The 19,690-nt window shown below is 37.6% G+C and overlaps 1 protein-coding gene across 2 annotated transcripts in view; it reads left to right on the top strand.

The window, feature by feature from the left end:
- Positions 1-19,690, top strand: part of LOC126272546 (integrin alpha-PS4-like) — a 167,266-nt gene that overhangs the window by 109,638 nt on the left and 37,938 nt on the right. For both annotated transcript variants that reach the window (XM_049975464.1, XM_049975465.1), the window contains exons 14-17: positions 58-148; positions 2,555-2,699; positions 5,349-5,559; positions 8,825-8,988. In XM_049975464.1, the coding sequence (XP_049831421.1) occupies positions 58-148; positions 2,555-2,699; positions 5,349-5,559; positions 8,825-8,988 (611 nt within the window). The remainder of the gene's footprint in view (positions 1-57; positions 149-2,554; positions 2,700-5,348; positions 5,560-8,824; positions 8,989-19,690) is intronic.

The following is a 19,690-nucleotide window of genomic DNA, read 5'->3' as shown; positions in this document are numbered from 1 at the left end:
TTCTGTTAACTCCAATCCATCCAGAGCACTGATAGTCAGTTACTTCATTCATTACAGACTCATGTTGAGGAATTCTACAAACCAATTGACATAACAATGGAGTTTGATCTGGACAAAGAGAGGAAACAAAGGGCCATACTGGATTACAGTAAGTAATTAAATAATGTTTGTGTATCCCCACAGTAATTGTTTCATTTAGTTTCTTAACATTAACATGGCCATTTTTTGGTGGCTATACTGGTTTCAGTGGACTAGTCATCATCAATAGCCTATAAATATTTCTTGGTTGATGGCTGTGTCAAAGCACACTATGATTCAATATATTGTTGAGGCTCCTACTAGAGTCTACTAAGATAAACTTCAAAATGAAAAGTAAAGTGCTTACTCTTTCTCTCAGCCAATAACAATGTAAATATGAACAAAATAGTGTAAGTTATGCTGAACCTGATTCACAATTGGGAAGTCACTGTAAACCCTGGTTTGTTATTCCATTCTGAAGTTTTTTAAATTATGTATTGTGATCCCCTGTGTTTTTCTCTAGTGGATGGAAATCACAAATGATAAGTGTCATCCAACTGCAGATTTTCTCATGTATTTGTATCACTTTATGTACCACAGTGTTGCCAGGGCAAGTTTTAGTGCACACATTATCACCATGCCACAAATTGTTTTTTTTGATCTGAGAGACAATAATATAGACTTAAATATGTATGGGTAGAATTGTTTATTAAGGAAGAAAATATTCACTACACAGAAACATCTAAAATGACAAGTAGGGGACTCCACCTCTGGACCTATTTTGATGACTGGCATATTGACCAACATCTTCACTGTACAGTTATTTCATTCTATAATTTCACAACCACATTCACAGTTTAAGAACAACAACACTTCCATAAAGTAATGTTAGAAAGAAACATGGCTTATATTGTCCATCATTCAGTCATAGAATCCATCAGAGAAGAATTAGGTATGCAATAATAACAATTATTGACCTATTCTGAAGTCTAACAAGCAATAAAAATTATTTTAAGGGCAAATTAAAATCATATCTGTAAGATAGATTGTCTTACTACATGAAGGATAGTTAAATAATTGTTTGTGTATCTTAATGCAATGTAATGTCTTACTACATGAAAGATAGTGAAATAATTGTTTGTGTATCTTACTGCAATGTAAAATCTACAATTTTAAATTCACACGTCATTTTCAGAATATAGATGCCACTTTAAGGAAAACTGTGAATTTGCTAGCAAGTATCTTAATAAAACATTGAAAGATGTATCTGATAAAACTTTTGACATGTTGTACGTTATGAAAAGTGGTTTTACATATGATTCATACAAGAAGTAAGAAACTAAACTGCACAAAGTTAGCATATTATACAGATTCCACAGGATTATCAGTAATGAAAACGTTCAGATTGTACAGTCTCTCAGCACACAACATCCTACTTCACTATGTTTTGTCGCATAATACTTCATGAATGATGGAAAGGAGAGCTTGGCTTTTACTTTGCCTGAGGAAACCAACAACCTTTAACTTAGTTTTTCTTCTGTTATTTCATCTTTGCCTTCCTTTCCTCTGTATAGAATCCTCCCACAGGTTGTAATTTGCACAGTTTTTCATTATCAATCAGTACCCAAGCTTTTAATCTGTAGAAATCATAAGAATTTGAGCAAATAAGATACATGTATCAGCAATGAATACTCTCTATAGTCATAAAGTAACAGTCATGGAATAACTGTTGGATCACTCTAGTTTCTAACTTTGTATTTCTGTGTAAACTGGTAATTGTAACAGTTTATAAAATTATGTGGATCTGTCAGTTTATAGAGCCATTTCAATGCTAGTTAGTGAAAATATTTGTGCATTCATCAATTACATCACCACTTTTGAGCATTATGGATGCTTCATATGAAACACAAAAACTTGATCGCATTTTATTTTTGCTAACACAATATGAACAAACAGCAATTTCCCCTTCATGTAACACAGCTACTATGACACTCATAGTGTATGGTTTCTTCATCCTCTCTTCTCTCCCCAATCAATTTTTAACACAGAGATTATTACTAGTAGTCTAGTATCTTTGCTGTTATTTTTCATTGTTAATTCTTACATCTATTGCTACCTTATGAATCTTCACTCCTACAATTTTTTGAAACATGTTTTCTTTTATTTCTGTGACCATACATCCAGAGAAGAAGCTCTCACAATCTAGGACTTCAGAGTCAATGGTTCACTGATGTTCCTTTTCTTTGGTGCCATAACAGCTGTTTCAGTTAGGGCAAATTAAAACATTTTTTTCTTTCCTTTCATTCCATTAACAGCCATCATTATTAACTTTTGTGTTCAAAGTGTAGTCACACATTGGAAAAAATTCTATATAATGTAATTTGAATATGTTTAGTGACATCACTGGAACATTCTGAAGTCACCATTTACAATGTGCATATTTGCTTTTTTTTTGCACTTAGGTAACATAACAGAGTGTAGAGTTAATTTAGATGCTGGTAAAATGTTGTAGCACCAAAAATTTGCGTTCTTACAGATGACTCTTTCTGCAAGACATGTCCTACTATTGATCCAGATGCTCCACGGAAGTTACTCACAACTGTGCACACTGCAAATGGCTGTAAAAATGTTGAGAACTGCATCACTGATCTTCATTTGACTGCATTTCTTCATAATATTACGTAAGTTTTTATTCACCATGGATGATATATACACTGGAATTGCTTCATCTCTTACACATAGTATTCAAATACTCATTTAAGTACTCAATTACAGATGTCTAGTCATACATTTTGGATTTTGACATATGTTCACTACCAGTACATCAAAATGCTACTTTATATTATAAAATGGATTTTCAGTCAACCAGCTATACAAGTTTTTTTCAAATAATTTCCAAGATATGGACCACACTGAGGGTACAATTTTGGAACATCCATTTAAATTTTCCTTTAGTGTTGTGCAAGTCAATATTTCCTCTTCTTTGAAATTCTGTTACACTTTGTTTTATGTATAGTGACAAGACATATACTGGTATAGACAGGTTTACAACTGAGAGCATCTTAAGTTTTATAAACAGAGGTCAACAGAGATCTCATCGTCCAGCCCTAGACATTTGTCTTATGCCTATTCTTTGTTTCTTCAATATGTCACTTACATGTGAAGAGTGCCCACATACTAGCAGTCCATAAGAAAAGCGAGACTCGAATGGTTCAAAATATGTCAGTCTCATATATTCAGAAGTAACTACGCCTCTCAATTTCCAAATTCAAGATGTAGGGTTGGCCATATTAACATAAATCTTAAACACAGACATGCCAATCAGCTTTATATAGTTTATTTTTTGTGAAAACTTTAAATTTATGAGTAGCAACAATTACAAAATAAGAATGAAAATAACTGAGAAATGAAAAGCAAAAATATAAAACAGAATTTTATTAAATTTATAATATAAAATTTATGAAATGTTTAAAATACCAATTAGACAATTCTGAATCAGTATCATTTCCTTCCCTGCTATTACTCAATTCCTTGTTGCTCAGTTATATGTGTAGAGCATCATCCTCTGTACCATCTAGCACAATCGATATTGAACTTTTTTAAATGTCTGTTGTAGTCTGATTTGGGACACACTTCCATGCATCATCAGTTCATCGACATTTTACACGTCCTGTTGGTGTCAGTTGTATGTCATTTTCCAAAAGCCAGTCTATGTACATGCATTTAAGCTTTTCCTTAAATGGTTTATTCAAACAGTTGTTGAATGGTTACAGAATTGATGTCATCCCACCTGAAATTACTGCCAAGTCCATTTAGCTTTCTAATAATTTGTTTATTACTGCAGGTGTTTTATGACCTGTGTGCACATCTGACACCAGCACACTGTGTAAATGAAACATTATGCCAGAACAGTGATTCCATACAAGCCTATTCCATTCCATCATTATGTTCTCAAAAAAACATCCACTTTAATTTACTTGTACAATCACAGTTTTTGGAAACACTTCTGATTTCACTTAAGTATTTCACTTGAAAACTATGAATGGAGGTATTTTGTGCCCATCTGCAGTGCAAGCAAATTTGGCCACATTCCCTATCTAGCCAAGAAGGTATTGGTTTTCAGTGTGCAGCCTCATTATGAAGTGCTGAAATTCCATAAGCTATTTTTCATAATTTTTCAGCAGCTTCTGCACCATTGAAGTTCACCTCAAAAGTTAAAAACTTCAGCACTCCACAAAAAGACCAATTTAGTTGTGGCCAGCCTTAAAATTTTTGATTTTGTGAACTCAAGCAATTTCATTTGCCACAATTTTTAAAATTCAGCATTCACAGGCAGACACTTCTGACACTGTTCCTTAAGAAACTCATTTAAAATTACTTGAAGAACACAATATTGACCACATTTTGGACCACTAAGGATTTTCCTGCTCATAGAACATTCAAAGAATTTGTCGTTTTGCAGTTACCATCATTGACGTTGCTCTCACCAATCCTGTGTTGCAGACCTGCAGCACAATTAGAACTTTTTCTGCAAAAGAAATAAATTCCTTCTTGAATTTGTCACTTTAATGAAAGAGCTTCATTATAGTTCACTAACACCAGCCTTCACAAAATTCGATGAAACAATTCATGAAACCAGAATGAGCCACAGATTACCAGCTCATGCAAGAATCCTTAAGTTGTACGCACTGTTGGTATTTACGAAAAGAAATTTATTTTTGTTGCTATGAATATTTGAAAGGCTGCTACATTTGGAGACAAGCAATACTGAATTTCTGTTTTCTGCATTGGGTGATGTATTAAACACAATAGTTGAGATTTGAGAAAAGAAAAAACAAAAGAGAAGAAAAAGGAAGAAATTGTAGATTTGTCTTCTTCCTTTTATTTTGTATTTTTACTAACACTGAAATCTATCTTTTACAAGAATCTAGATCTGTTACATTATAATATACACAATATTCCAAATTATCCTGTTTTGCAATCTTCATTATGAAATTGTGTCTCAACTTTAAGACTCAGATGACATTCAATTACTCCAAATACTGTCAGGCATATTACAGTACTCACTGTGTGCAAAAAACTGCAATTGTTCTTCTATTCACTTCAGGCTGCTTCCTGTGTTCAAATACCATTACTTACAACATAGGTATCCTTTTCTTGGATCCTCATTCACACACATCTAAGAAATGTATAAGCAATAAAAGTCATTAAGGAAGCTAACGTTTCTGTTGCTTCATTGTCAGTGATAAATGTTTTATTCAAACATGGGAACTTTTGGACTTCACAGACCACATTTTTATTTTTCATATGTTTATTTTGTTACTCCACAGAGATCCAATTACCTTGGGAACAGCTGCTGCTTATAATGTGTCAGTTGACATTTCTGTAACCAATACAATGGAACCTGCTTTTGTGACAAATGTCTATGTTTCACTACCACCAGAAGTGTCATTGGTACGTCTCCCTCATAAATGCCAAGAAGATGGGACATCACCTGTACTACTGACATGTAGTATTGGAAACCTCATTACAGGAGAAATGGTAAACCCTTCAAATATTGCTTCTTTAAAGAAATTGTTTGTCATAAAATTGCCAATTTTGTTTAACTACCAAGTCAGACACACACAGGAAGGAATTGTAAACTTACTCAAACAACTAGGAATCTTCACCATAATATCGCATTACATTCTTACTCATATGTCATTTTTTGTTGAGAATTTTTGATTGGACAGAATGAAGAAAAAAGATATCACAAGCATAATATAAGAAATAAGCATATTTTGCACATAGAGTCTTACTTTTTAATGCTCTTCCAGACAATTTCAAATTCAGTATTAGTGACCTAACTACATTTTAAAAAATATTTGAAACAGTACCTTCTTGAAACACAGTACCATTTCTTAAAGTAATTTTATAATAATGTATGATTCTATAGTGTATTGTAAAATGAATAGTACATTCCAATCACCTATTTGTCTTTATAACTGAAAATATTTTATGAACGACCCAACACGTAAAAATAACATGTACAGCTTTATAGTAAACATATAACAGATTGCACATCCTTGTGATTTATTCACTAATTGATCTAAGCTTCCAAAAGAAAATAAATAGACTTCACACAAAGGGGCAGGGCACATTTTACCAGCAAATCTTTCTTAACACATCTTGTTTGCTAGCCCACAAACCATCAACGCCTGAAGGACTGTCATGAACAAGTTTCTGACAACCCATAATCCCCCTCCAAATGATCAATGGATGACATGTCACATGAATCTGCACACCAGAGGAGCAGGGGCACCCATGATTCTTTTTATAATACTTGCACATTCTTCAACACATGTGAAAGATATCTATATCCACAACTATACTCTGCAAATCACTGTGGAGTGTGTGGTAGAGGGTACTTCCTATTGCACCATTTATTATAACTTTTTCTTGTTTCATTCATACAGGGAGTGTGGGAAGAATGATTGCTTAAATGCCCCTGTGCACATTGTAATCTTGTCTTTGTGGTCTTTACAGGAGTGATACATAAGGGGTTACATTATGTTCATAGACTGTCCACTTAAGACTGAGTCTCAAAATTTGTGAGATAATTTGTTGATCTCAGCAAGTGTCTGCCATTTCAGGTCCTTCAGTCTCTTTGTAACACTCTCTCATGGGTCAAAGTAACCTGTAACATTATGTGCTGCCCTTCTTTGTACATGTTCAATATCATCTGAGAGTGCTGTTTGGCATGGATCCCACAGACTTTGTGTCCTCATTTCATTTTCTCACCTAACCTGTTAAAATGAACCTATCTGAAGACATCAAACACCGTCTCTCTCCAAACATACCTCATGCTGTATACAGATGACTATAGATACACTCTCAACTACTTCTCCTTTGAGGGGAAGATATATAAAGAAATGTATATGTACAAAAAAATCTGCAGCACAGTGATTGGCTCTCGCATCACACCTGTAATCATCAACCCATTTATCAACTTATTTATAGGCTACTTTGAGAAATCCTTCTCTACCATCCAAAACCACAGTCCCCTTACATGGTTGATGTTTATCACATTATCTCCAAGACCTAGACCTAAGGTCAAGGCATTATAATTCCTTTATTAAATTAACATCTTCTCTCCTATTCATTCCATCTGTTACTCTTCAGGTCAAGACATCTTGCTGAATATCATTCTTCACATCTCTAATGTCACCATAAAACTTCTGTCCATGGTATACCAGTCTGCGATCACTTACACAGCAACCCTCTGCATACAGTTGTTAACCCTCACAGCTGTTCCACAAACAGCTATGGTGTGGCACTTTCTTCCATGCTTCGAAATACTGCTACCACATACACTACCTTGCTAGAAAGGAGCAATTCTTTTGTTAAGCAAAGTCAATGAAAACTGGAACAGGAGAGCCACATCCTTTGGTAGAGCCTAGACTACCTTTGAAGATTTTGAAGGAGGAAGATCATCTATTAATCCTTGACACCTCTCTGTTTTTTTACTGCACATCCAACCTGAGAAATATCTTTGGCCATCCTGTACCACTCCTACGTCCAATCCCCTTCCATATCAGTTGTATCTGTGAAAAATGCCTGTCCCATACACTCACCAAGTGTACTGTATACAATTCTAAGCTTGAAACAAATATTTACACGGCAGGAATACCTTTGTAAACAACCATGTTTATAAATAAACTCTGCTGCAAATACTGAGCAGCCTCTTGTGTGGGCATGGTCACTAACCAAATTTCGACTCCCGTGAATGGCCACTGTTCAACTGTGGCCAAAGACAAAGTTTACAATCCAGATGCAGAGTACACTGCTGAACAATTCACAGTTGACCTCAATGGCCATTTCATGACCCATGGCATTACATCCCACCCTCAAAAACTTAGCTCCCACAATGACTTTGGCCTAAATCTCTACACATCCCTGTTTACATCCACCTTTCCTCTCATTACACCTCCCTAAATCTCTGAATATAGTTGAGTTTATAGACCTACAAGTCAATGAATCTTCTTACACATCATTTTCTCTACTCTCTTTCTTCCTATTCAATCCTGAATCACCCCTCCTCTGAACCTTCATGCTGTATATCTCTATGTGTACCACAATTGTAATCTATGGCCATATCAAAGCTATGTCTCTCTCAGGAGTTGTATTCATTACTGCATCCTCTGATATCCTCTCCCTTCCCTGTAGTGCTATCTTCAGTTTGCATTTTTATTTTTTAACTCAGTCGCTCATCAAAAGCAAGCTCTTGCCTGCAATGCTGGGATTATATAGCTGTTTATGTATATTTCTGCCTGCATGTTCAGAAAAATAACGTTGTTTGTAACCTACACTACAACATTCCAGTTCTTCTTTATGGATGTTTTCTTTGAATTAATAATCATCATTCAAGATATTCATTTCAATCATCATATAAGTAGGACAATCAGATGTTGATGCCTAAATTATATGCCCTTGTCAGCAGTTGATATGAACAACTGCAAAACATATGTAACACTATAATGTATAGGCAGTCATCATTGTCTTCCCCATGCTAAAGATACACTTGACATACTGTGCTGAAAGAGTATTGCTTACTTCTGTGTGCCGATACATCTAATTATCTTGTATGAAGATGGCTTACATTTTTTAGAACTGAATTAATGACTGGGACAACACACTTGGAATGTATTGTGAATTGATATGTTTTTCTCTTTCAGATTATGTTTATTTTTTTCTTGTACATAGTACAAACAAAGATAAATAGCAAGTGCTCAGTGTTATAATGGAATACTTCATTATTTATCTGCAGGAACGCCTTTCATTGTATCTTCAGATTGGAGATGAAGCCATTGGATTAGAGTCTATAGCTGTCAATGTGACTGCAAGCAGTGCTGGCACAGAGAGTACTCCTGAAGATAATATTGTAGTTCTTCAAATTCCAGTGGTAACTGCAGCAGATGTAGAAGTGATAGGGTAAGTAAATTATAACTCAGGCTTCACATTTTGTTTCTGCATTATAAAGAATGAATAAACAAAATTGAGGAAAGGAAACCTTTCACCTGTAACTAGTTGATGTGTAATATACAGATGCATGTACTTTACCTAGCTTTCAAGCCATATCTCTTCTTTTTAGTTTAAGTACAAGCTCTCCCTCACCCACAATGAAGCACACACCCAACACACCCATCCTTGACCTAGTAGTTATTCTTTTACTCACAATATTGTCTTCAGGAGGTGATGATTCTGGGCTGCTCTCATAATCTATCTCCTTCTCTTTTTCTTTTGTACCACTTCCTTTTATTCAGCGATAACCAACACCCTGCAGCCTGAGATCACATCATTTTGTAATCTGCTTCTTAGCTGTCAAGGGGGTTTCCAAACTACCCATTTTACATGCACAGATGTCTCCAGTAGCAGTGCCTCCATCAAAAACTGGCTGAAAAGTTTATGGTGAAAGTAGCCTAATGTAGTTCACACCAAAATCGAAGTTAAAACACTTTAACTGCACTTTGAGATTGTCTGAACTCTCTTTTATGGCCAGTTTGGGTACATATAAATGAATAATTGTATACTTTGCTCAGCTGACATTCTACAGTATAGTTTGAGTGTAACTTAACATCGGTGTAATTAATCACAATTATTAAAATGTGGCAAATAAGCAATTAACACTGACACTTAAGAAATCACTCAATATTCTGTCCTCCCACTCATATAGAATTATTAATTTTACTTAGAAGTGTACAGCAATACTTTGTTCTCATTAATCAACATTGTCATTACATGTCACTATTAATGACTGACACAGTCACTGGTATCACGTATAGGATCACATTAAAATAATATCAAGAATTGTCACTGAATTATTGAGTAGTAAAAGGTAGAATATGAAACAAGTCACAAATGTGGTATTTTTTTGTGTATAATATCAACTGGATTGATTGCAGTACATTTCCCATAAAAGAGTATTATGAAAAGAATAGATTTCTATTTACTATATAGAGGAGACACTGAGACACAGACAGACACAACTGAAAGACTTTTATATATTAAAGACCTTCTTCTGCAACAGAAATCACAAACACACTCACACAAGCACAACTCGCACACACACCTGACCATTTTCTCTGGCCACTGCGGCCAGACTGCAGGCTGCAACTGTGCCTTATGGGAACAGTGACCTGATGTGGAGTAAGGAGGAGGATGGGGTGGTGAGGGGAAATATAGCAGGGGAGGGAAGATGTAGTGGTACTTGTGTGAAGAGGTAGGAATGTGGTGGGGACAGGTTAAGGCTGCTACATCCAGTTGGGAGGTTTGGGGGAGGGGGGAGGGAGGGAGTAGAAAAGGAGAGAAGTAGAGAAGGGGAAAAAATAGTGTGTGCTTTGGTGGAATAGAAGGCTGTGTAGTGCTGGAGTGAGGGCAGCGAAGGGGATAGGTAGGTAAAGGACCGGCGCTAGCAAAGACTGAGGCAGGGCCTTATAATCTACCTGCTGACAAAGTCTCCACCACTGTGGTTTCGAGCCACAGGGATTACCCAGTGAAGCAACTCTACCAACTGTCATATTCATCCACCTACAACCCCTGCCACAGTGATCCCATTCCAGAAATCCAACAGGAGATTCAGTCACTCCTCAAATCCTTAGGCCCATCTCAGAGCCTCTTTCTTGAATCTAACTCTCTCTTCACCACTGACTCTCACCACACACCTGCCTTGGACATGCTTCCTGAAGTTCCTACCTTGTACATGCCTTCTAAAGTCCATAAGCCAAACAACACTGATGCCCCACTGTGGCCAGGATGACTCATTTTGGCCATTTACTGTATTCCAATAGAGAAAATCTCTGCTCTCTTCGACCAACACCTACAGATTATTACCTATAAACTGCTCTCATACCTACAATACACCAACCATTTCCTCCACTGACAGTTCCTGTTCCTTTAACACATGGCACCCTACTCATCACTGTTGATTTCACCTCTCTCTACTCTAACATCCCCAGTGCCCATGGCCATGCCTCCATTAAACACTATCTTTCCCAACACCCGACTGACTCCAAACCTACAACCTCCTTCCAGCTCACCATGACCAACTATGTACTTACCCACAACTACTTCTCCTTTGAAAGCATTCCCTACAAACAAATCCATAGTACAGCAATGAGCATCCACATGGCACCATCTTATGTCAACAAGTCATTGGCCGTCTAGAGGAATCCTTCCTGACCACCCAGAATCCCAAACTCATCACCTGGATCTGATTCATTGGTGATATCTTTGTGATCTGGGTTGAGGATGTGGACACCCTACCCAATTTCCTCCAGAACCTCAACACCTTCTCTCCCATTCATTTCAACTGATCTTTGTCATCTCAACAAGCCTCCTTCCTCAATGTTGACTTCCATCTCACAGAAAGTCACATCCATACCTCCATACATATCAAGCCCACCAAACCACAAGTAATTCCTCCACATTGATAGCTGCCACCAATTTCATACAGAGAAGTCCCTTCCATACAGCCCACACTACTGTAGTGATGAGCAGTGCCTCTCCAGATACACTAAGTGCCTCGCTAATGGCTTCAAGGGTCAAAATTATCCTCCCATTCTTGTACAGAAACAGATCTTCTGGGCCTTTGTAGTGTAACCATATTTAGCTGTACAAATATGACATTGGTAGCTGTGCTTCCATCAAATCTGGCTAAAAAATTGATGTCTAAAACTAGATTATTTCAAATGATGTAGGTCACATGAGATTCGCAGTTCACACATTTTAATTGCATTTAGGTGATGAATGAACTAATGTTTATGGCCAGATCAAGTCTCACACATTATAATTTATACACAGATAAACAGTTAGTCACATACTACACTCAGTTGGTGTTCTACGATGCAATTATTTGCGTCTACTAAAATAACACTGAAGTGTCATTCGCCCAAGTTCATATGTGGCAAACATACATTTAACACAGTCAAATAATTATTCTTTTAATGGACACTTTCATGTCTAACAGACAAATCAGCATGAACAAGATGTCCACAGTAACTGATATTCAGAACTAACTCAGTTCACACTCCAGTATTATTGTCACAGTTTGCATTAGCTATTATTGAAGTTTAACCACATCAGTCAGTAAGAAACAGTCACTGAACCGTGAAACCAACTTGGAGACTTGAAATCTAGATTATTCAAAGTATTTTTTCCAACTTTAAACTGTACTAAATTGTCTGCAATACACTTCCAGTATTGGTGAACATGGATTTTGATCCTTTCAAACTCACTGCAGACTAACTAAAAATGACTTCCTGCATCTCTTGTTTATAAGTTTACTACAATTAGGAATAAAGTTAGCTATCTTGTTTACTGAACTTTCATAACTTCCAATTAAAGAATAATGATTCTGAGGAATTGAATAGTAGAAGAAGATTTGTTGCAGAAACAACTTTATGTACTATGAAAATTTCTATTATTTATGCTGACTGATTTGCAAAACAAGGGATTCATCTACTTGACCAGGAAGTTAATGGTCAGGTATATGTTTACATATAAACAATGATAACAAAACCTTAGATTACTGGTATTCTGTAATTATCATAATTTTTATCAAATTGACTGGCTCATTAACTCTTAGTAAACCAAAAGAATGATAATAAAGTTAAACTGGAGAGGACCTGAATCAGTATTCAAGATCTTTATGTACTGTGAACATGTCATACAGATGAGCATATTGAATATATTACAAAATGTGGAAAAAATAATATTAATTTTGGGGGCAAGGAAAAAATAACAGCTGGATGGAAGCCACCTGCTTTGTTGCTCCTTGACTCTCCAATTACTTGTTAGCTCCCACACATTGGCCATCTGGCTGCAAGGGAGCACTCCCCTCATGAATCAGTTCCACCCAGGACTGGAGCAACTGAATCACATTCTCCACCATGTTTTTGACTACATCTCATTATGCCCTGAAATGAGGAATATCCTCTCCACTACCCTCCCCACCGCCCCCACCCAACTGTGGTATTCCATGGCCCACTGAACCTGTGTAATATCCTTGTCCATCCATACTCCATCCCTGCTCCCAACCCCTTGCCTCATGGCTAATATACCTGCAATAGACCTAAATGCAAGAACTGTCCCATATGTGCTTCCACCACCACCTAATCCATTCCAGACATTTGCATCTCTTATCCCCCCCCCCCCCAAACTAGAGCTACCAGTGAAAGCAGTCATGTGATCTGCAAACTAAGCTGCAACCATTGTGCTGCTTTGAGCTAACAAGCTGTCTGTCTGCATGAATGGCCTTTGACAAACTATGGCCAAGAGAGAGCTGGATTACCTATTTGCTGAAGTGCTGCTGAATACAATGTGTTTCATTTCAATGACTCTTCACAGCTTGCACCATCTGAATCCTTGCTGCCAACAGCAGCTCTTCTGAATTGTGCAGGAGGAAGTCTTCCTTCAATATATCCTACTTTCCCATGAACCCCTAGCCAGTTGCCACAATGCCCTGAGCCAGTGGTTATACACGGATGAGTTGTAATAAAATGATAATTAAATTGATACCCTAGCTGCAAACAGGCATTGATATACATAATTGGGGACATGTTGAAAATGTGTGCCCTGACCGGATCTCGAACCTGGAATCTCCTGCTTACATGGCAGACGCTCTATCCATCTGAGCCATCGAGGGCACAGAGAATAGTGTTCCTGCAGGAACTTGTAAAGGATAGTGTAGGAACAAACTGTTACTTTGAAAACCACATAAAGCTTTAAAATTCAGCCAGGTTGGAATTTGCTGTTATTGATGGACCAAAGAAGCAATAGACTTCTGGATTATAAAAAATGTTGCTAATTACAAATTCAAAATATTGTATGGAACTATTATACTTACACAGATGTGAATCCCTTGTTTACATGAATGAGCATCACATTGCTACTTGAAGTAAATTACAGGAAATTATTAATTAGTGAGTTAATCAATACGGAAAAATTAAGGTAACAAATGTATGTAGTCAAAGTCCAGAATGCCACAGCAGCTATGACAGAATTCACAATGAAAAGTGCCTGACTCTCTGAACTCCAAATTCAATTATCGTGAAAGATAATTAATGTCAGGAAAAATAAAATGCATTATTGTTATGTTGGATTATTGTATTATTGAATCTTATAGGTCCAATTACTGAAATATGTCTTCTAGGTTGCACTAAATCTGCAGAGCTGTACTGCATGAATATTTTCAATTAATGATATTTTCTAATGAAGATATTTAGTTCACAAAAACAATTACATTAAAAAGACTGCTAAACATGAAAGATTATGACCAGAAGGCCTGAAACAGAATCACACACATGTAACCACTGTCTCTGGCTGCTGACGCGGTTCAGAAGAGCTGGTTTTTGTAGCAGGGATCCATATGGCAGAGGCCGTGATGCAGTCACTGAAATGAAGAATATTGAGTTGGGCGGGCAGTGTGCTCGGCTAGTGGGTGGTCCCATTGTTTCTTGGCCACAGTTTTTTTATGGCCATTCATGGGAACAGACAGCTTGTTGGTTGTCATGCCCACATGCAAAGTAGCAGTGTGGTTGCATCTTAGCTTGTAGATCACATGATTAGTTTCACTGGTAGCTGCACCTCTGAGGGGTAGGTGATGCTTGTGACTGGACTCGAGTAAGTGGTGGTGGGAGGATCTATGGGACAGGTCTTGCATCTAGGTTTGTTACAAGGATATGTGCCATAAGGCAAGAGGTTCGAAGCTGAGCTCTATTAGGGATGGATGAGGATATTTTGTAGGTTCAGTGGGTGGTGGAATACCCCTGTGGAAGTGGTGGGAATGACAGTGGGCAGAACAGTCCTCATTTCAGGACGTGGTGGGAGCTGGTTGAAACCTCTTGTCGTGCCCTGGCATGTACGAATATGGTAGGCAATAGAAAGTTGTGTTTCTTGGGGGTCCTTTCTATTCTTGTCATGCTGCCAAAATATTAGAAGAAGGCAACTGTTTGGTATCTCTGTATCTTTATTTACATCCCCACACTGAACTTTCTCAGAATGGAATGCATTGCATATCTGTCAATCAGAGTATCCATTCTATTGTAACATGATTCTTAGGTATTTTAGCTTACCAGGGAGACTGTCAGCATTGGAGACCAGACTCTGTGTACAAGAGAGTGTAAGACACTACTACATTTTGCAGGATGACGACAGCTTGTGACCTACAAATATAACTCTGTGCTAGTTGTTTTGCAGCAGACGCTGTCTCCCACCATGCTGTCAACTTTTCTTCTAACCATGTCATCCAGGAATATTAAGATACCATCTTCTTCCACTTCCATGGTGGACTGAATTTTTGGATGGAGTGAGTTCAAATGCTGGAGAGACATAGGCAATGCCTCTAGTCTGTCATACATGCTTGGGCCAACCCGGTAAATCAGCTGTAGTGGAGTCTGAACACGGGGCATCACGTGTGTTAGGAGAAGACTGACATTTTATCCTTGGCATCAGCGTTCTGGGATTGTGCTTTGAAAAAGGCCATACATATCCATACAGAGGACTATCTTAATAGGGGTATAGGTTTTCAAATAAGCACTGCCTGGAATCCAGCACTATCCACCATTAAATGAAAACAAGAGAAACAAGAACCTCTGGTTAATGACCAGACATGGTGCACTGCTGAGGTTTAATTCAGCTGATAACTACAGGAGTGTCCAGCAGCACAGTCATTACCCAGTGTGCATGCATGGAAGGCCTCTCTTTGTCTCTCTGAGGGTGTGCTGAGAGCACCACTGTCATCCAACTGTGAGTACATCCACACACATACATGTTTCCTACTCCTGGCCTGGCCACACATATTGCAGCAGTGACAACAGCAACTACCACCACCTGAACATGTTGAACAGTTGTATTTGTTGAACAGTTGAATTTGTTTAAGCTCTGAGTTTTGTGAGCAACGTATTTGAAGTACCTCACAAAACAGCAGAGGAAATGAATTAAAGTGAAACTAAGACATAAATATACTCTGCACACGCTTCAAGAAAGTGAATCAAATGTCATCCAAAAACATTAACAAAAGTAGAATAAGGGATGAAGAAATAGTTCAATGATAGATGCAAAATGGTAGTAGATGTTAGCAACACAGCCAGTAAGGTGTGGGCGCTACAGGATAGGAAAAATGAAGATTTAGAATATGGCTACAGGGAGACAGAAGGAAACAATCAACATGCTACCAAGAGAAAAAAGAAAAATTATAACTGGATCAGATGAGATATTACAGACTTGTGAAGTGTATTTTGACAACTAACTGAAATTTACTGAAACAGAAAACAAACTGGAGAAAACTTGCCCAACATACAAAGCAGTAACCGGCAGGTTGAAAAAATTGAAAAACCACAAAGCAGCTGGAAATAATAGAATGCCACTGTAATTGCTGACATTTGATAGTCAAAAATGTCATGAAAAATTGTTTCATTTTATTCTTAACACATTCCAGTTGGGCCAAAGTGAGTTTTGCAGCCCCCAGAAGTCATAAACTTGTTCAACTTCTTTTTGTGGCTCCCGCTTATGAGATAAAGAAAAAAAAAGCAGATGACCATCTGTTTCAGAAATACTGCCATCTATTTCAAAAGCATCATCATCAATTTCAGATCCATATTCTTCAAGTAGCTGCAGAATTTCTTCATCAATCAACCATCTCCCATTTCACAACAAACTTTTGCAATCAAGACAACTACAGAAGCACCCTGCAACAATGAATGTTTGGGAATTTATCATGCCTGTAATTTGTTTTTCAAGTCACAAACACTTTGTGGAAGCAAGAACATCCATTAGCAGCTCTCAGAAGTATTAAAAGAGTGAACAGCTAACTACAAGCCATCACTGCTGGGAAATAATGCATCATGAATTAACAATCATGAAGGCCATACTCAAAGGTTCTTTGAGTGCTGACAGTTAGGAAAATCACAAAACACCCATAATTTCTAAGGGCAATGAATGGAATGTGTTAGAATTGGGTGAGATGAAAAAGTACCAGATGAATGGGAGGAATCAATCACTATCCTTATATACAAGGAAGAAGATATAGGAAACTGCAGGAATTACAGAGGAATTTCCCTACAGTCACAGTATACAAAGTACTGTCCCACGCAATACTCCAAGGGCATAATAGGGGACTACCAGAATGCTTTTTGGAAAAGTAAATCAACAAAAAACAGCATATTCTGCATCAAGACCATCAATGAACTATTGGAATACAGTAAGAACATCCACAGCTTGTTCATTGACTCCACGACAGCCTAAGTTTTGGTGCACAGAAAAGCAGTATGAGAAATGAGAAATCATGGCAGGATATGGCAGCCTTAAGAAATTCATCAGCCTGGTCAAAACATATATGGAGACGGCATCAGGGTGACAAATACAGTTAATTATTGGACTGTTCTTTATAAGCACTAATTTTCTCATCTTTCTTACACTTACAACTTCAATGAGTGACTGCATTTCTGTGAACAGTTTCTCTGTTGTTACTGTCTTATGCACACCTCTTATGACACAGTGTTTAAATATCAAATAATAGGGAATGTATACATCAGTATCTTTCTTGCCAGTACAGGTGACTTCATAGTATTATCAGCAACATCTAGACTCTTTACTACTATTTTAAGCCTGTTTCTACCTCAGTTGGAAATGTCTAACATGTTATGCTTTGCTTCAGAAATACAGCTGTGGAGCAGCTTCCCAACTGCCTTAGGGTGTAGTGTGCCTATTTTTTATTTTTTATGTCTGCAGGCAAAACATATGGGTCAGCATAAGTATGTCCATGATGTCTTGGGTGATTGGAGGCACAACTAATACTTTGTGAAGTGTTTTCATTGTTGTTTACGATACTGACAGATGGTGCACACATTTTTTCTACAATAGGTGTTTTTTAAGAGCCATCTTTTCTTTCTGAGGCCATGTTAGGGATATTAGAAGCAGTGATTTTCTTCTTGTCATTCTTAGCATCTGAACTTACTTTCACTGGGCATTTATGGTTATTTTCTACACCCACTACTTCCCATAACCATTTGCATCTGATAATCTATGATTGCTTCTTTTATTGCATTCACCACATTTACAGCTGGTGCCATAGGTTTCTCCCGCTGTTGCATGTCCTATAGGCACACCTTCCCTTGCAAGTCACTGTAGTCAGACTACCGCCCTCAACATCCTGCCCTCCATACATGCCATATGGGAAGCAGTCTCTGAGCACCAGAACCACTGTACTTGTTTAAGTGTCCAGTTTGGCGAAAGTGGAAATATAATGTGCACTAGTTTACTGCTTAATTATTAGTTATCATCATCATCATCATCATCATCATCTTGGACAGTTTCCAGTCTCTGGCCGGGTCTGTATGGAACATAGGCCTTTCCATCATCTGTCTTGCCACTATCTCTCCGCCTTCACCTTGGCCAGTCTTCTCCTTTCTTCTGGACGCGTTCTTCTACTCCTTTCAGCCCTCTGTCTCTCGGTCTTCCTCTTGGTCTCTTTCCTTCCAGTTTTATCTCTTGTATCCTCCTGAGTATCCTCTTCTCCTCTATTCTCTTAATGTGTCCATACCATCTCAGCCTTGACTTCTCTGTCTCCTCTTGTAATGGTTTCACCTTCATTAATCGTCTGATCCTCTCTTTTCTTAACATGTCTATCTTTGTCACTCCAATACTGTTTCTCAAGAATTTCATCTCACTATCTTGTACTTCGCTTTTCTCTCTTCCTTTCATAATCAAGGCTTCTGATGCATTTGTCAGGATCAGGACATAGTATGATCAATACATAACCTTTTTACTGATTGGGGGTACATCCTTGCTCCATATCAGGCTTCTGACATTCTTCCAAAATGCTTCTGCTTTTCTTCCCCACTCGTTTATTTCTCTGTCATTTTTTCATTTCCCTGTATCAGGCTTCTTAGGTACTTTAAACTCTCCACTATCCCCCACCAATTGTTATTCCAGTTATTCCTCTCTCCTGTTTTCTTACTTATACTAAATTTCATCCCGTATTCTTGTATTGTTCATTCCCATATCTCCAACTGCTCTTGTACTTCCTCCTCCTTATTCCCCCAAATCATCAGATCATCTGCAAACACCATAGCTTTCATCTTCCTTTCACCAATTACTTTTGCTGCTGTACTAATTACATCATCCATCACTACAATTAAGAGTAATAGTGAAAGTGCACTTCCCTGCCTCAAGCCATTCTTCTGTTCAATCCAAGCTGATCTATCTTCTCCCACTTTCACACAGATCCCACTTCCATGGTACATTTCCCTTATCCTCCAAATAATCTGTTTTGCTACTCCTCTGTTCTCCAGAGTTTTCCACACTTTGCTTCTACGTACATTTTCATATGCTTTTTCAATGTCCACAAAGGTCATTAGTAGATCTATTCCATATTCATAGTGCTGTTCCTGCAGCTGTCTCCCAGCAAAAATTAGATCCACCGTGGACCTTCCTGTTCTGAAGCCATGTTGCTCTTCTCTCATTCTTCCTTCCAATTCTGCCCGAATTAGTGTTTCCAAAATTTTCTCAAAAATCAATGTTATCCCCCAACAGTTCTTGCACTCTTTTCTACTGCCTACTTCCAATTTCTTGCCACAAGAGGCATATCCTTGTGGTCAATTCCAATTGAGTCATAGGCAAATGCTATTCTATCAGA

The sequence above is a fragment of the Schistocerca gregaria genome, chromosome 5 (genome assembly GCF_023897955.1).
Source record: "Schistocerca gregaria isolate iqSchGreg1 chromosome 5, iqSchGreg1.2, whole genome shotgun sequence".
NCBI classification, from domain to species: Eukaryota; Metazoa; Arthropoda; class Insecta; order Orthoptera; family Acrididae; genus Schistocerca; species Schistocerca gregaria.
Note: the sequence above shows the minus strand (reverse complement) of the source record. Positions and strands in the feature narration are given on the sequence as shown.